The sequence below is a fragment of the Gavialis gangeticus genome, unplaced genomic scaffold, assembly GCF_001723915.1.
Source record: "Gavialis gangeticus isolate Ggan-Ray unplaced genomic scaffold, GavGan_comp1, whole genome shotgun sequence".
NCBI lineage: Eukaryota > Metazoa > Chordata > Crocodylia > Gavialidae > Gavialis > Gavialis gangeticus.
Window position 1 is genome coordinate 95,830,146 of NW_017729031.1, and position 726 is coordinate 95,830,871.

Genomic DNA, 726 nt, shown 5'->3' on the forward strand with positions numbered 1-726 from the left:
GTAGGGTACCAGCCTACCTGGTGGCCTCCAGCCGCTTGATTGAAGCCTGGGTAGGAATCACAGGGTGCAACAGGGAGAACATAGGGGGGCAGGATTGGGCCTGGAGCTGCTCCCTCGGGGTCCCCAGCTTGGCCCCCAGGTGGCTCTGGCGCCTGCTGGGCAGGTGGAGTTGGAAGGGTTTGCAGACAGTCAGCTTGGCTGGGGGGCAAAGGGAGTGGCTGTTATACCCACCCTATGCGCCCCCTAGTGCCAGCTGCAGTCTGTTATAACCGGCCCGTGCCCACCCAAGAGCCAGCCGCAACTCTCACCTCTCGCCTTCCTCTGCTCCAGTTGCTCCTGAATGTTCCTATGTAGGGCTGGGAAGTCGGGGACAGACCTGGGTGGGACAGGGGGTGCCCCTCGTCTCCTCCTGGACCTGGGGGACCGGGGCCAGGCCTGCCCTTCGGCCAGGAGATGCTGGGACAGGGAGGTGGGGCGGTGCTGTGGGGGGGACCTGGGACCCCAGGAGCCTTGTGGGGAGCCTGCCCCCCAATATCCACAACCATGAGGCCTCCTGCCCCCCCTGTTCCTGCCCCCCTTGGAGGTCTCAGCCCCCCCTTTTCTGCCCCTGGCCCCTTGACTCCTGCCCCCCTGGTCCGGCAGCCTGTGGGGAGAGTGGTGAGGGTTTGGGGAGTGGGAGGGGGATAGGAGCAGGCTCCCACCCCATGCGGCAGAGGGGTCCCAGAA

At 66.1% G+C, this 726-nt stretch overlaps 1 protein-coding gene across 1 annotated transcript in view; it reads right to left on the bottom strand.

Annotated features, from left to right (window-relative positions):
- The window catches only part of TSGA10IP (testis specific 10 interacting protein), a 5,787-nt gene extending 5,079 nt beyond the window's left edge, over positions 1 to 708 (bottom strand). Inside the window, exons 1-2 of the mRNA XM_019523405.1 lie at positions 309 to 708; positions 18 to 198 (exon numbers count right to left, since the gene is read on the bottom strand). Coding sequence (XP_019378950.1) covers positions 18 to 82 — 65 coding nt within the window. The 5' untranslated portion in view covers positions 83 to 198; positions 309 to 708. The remainder of the gene's footprint in view (positions 1 to 17; positions 199 to 308) is intronic.
- Positions 709 to 726: the final 18 nt, after the last annotated feature.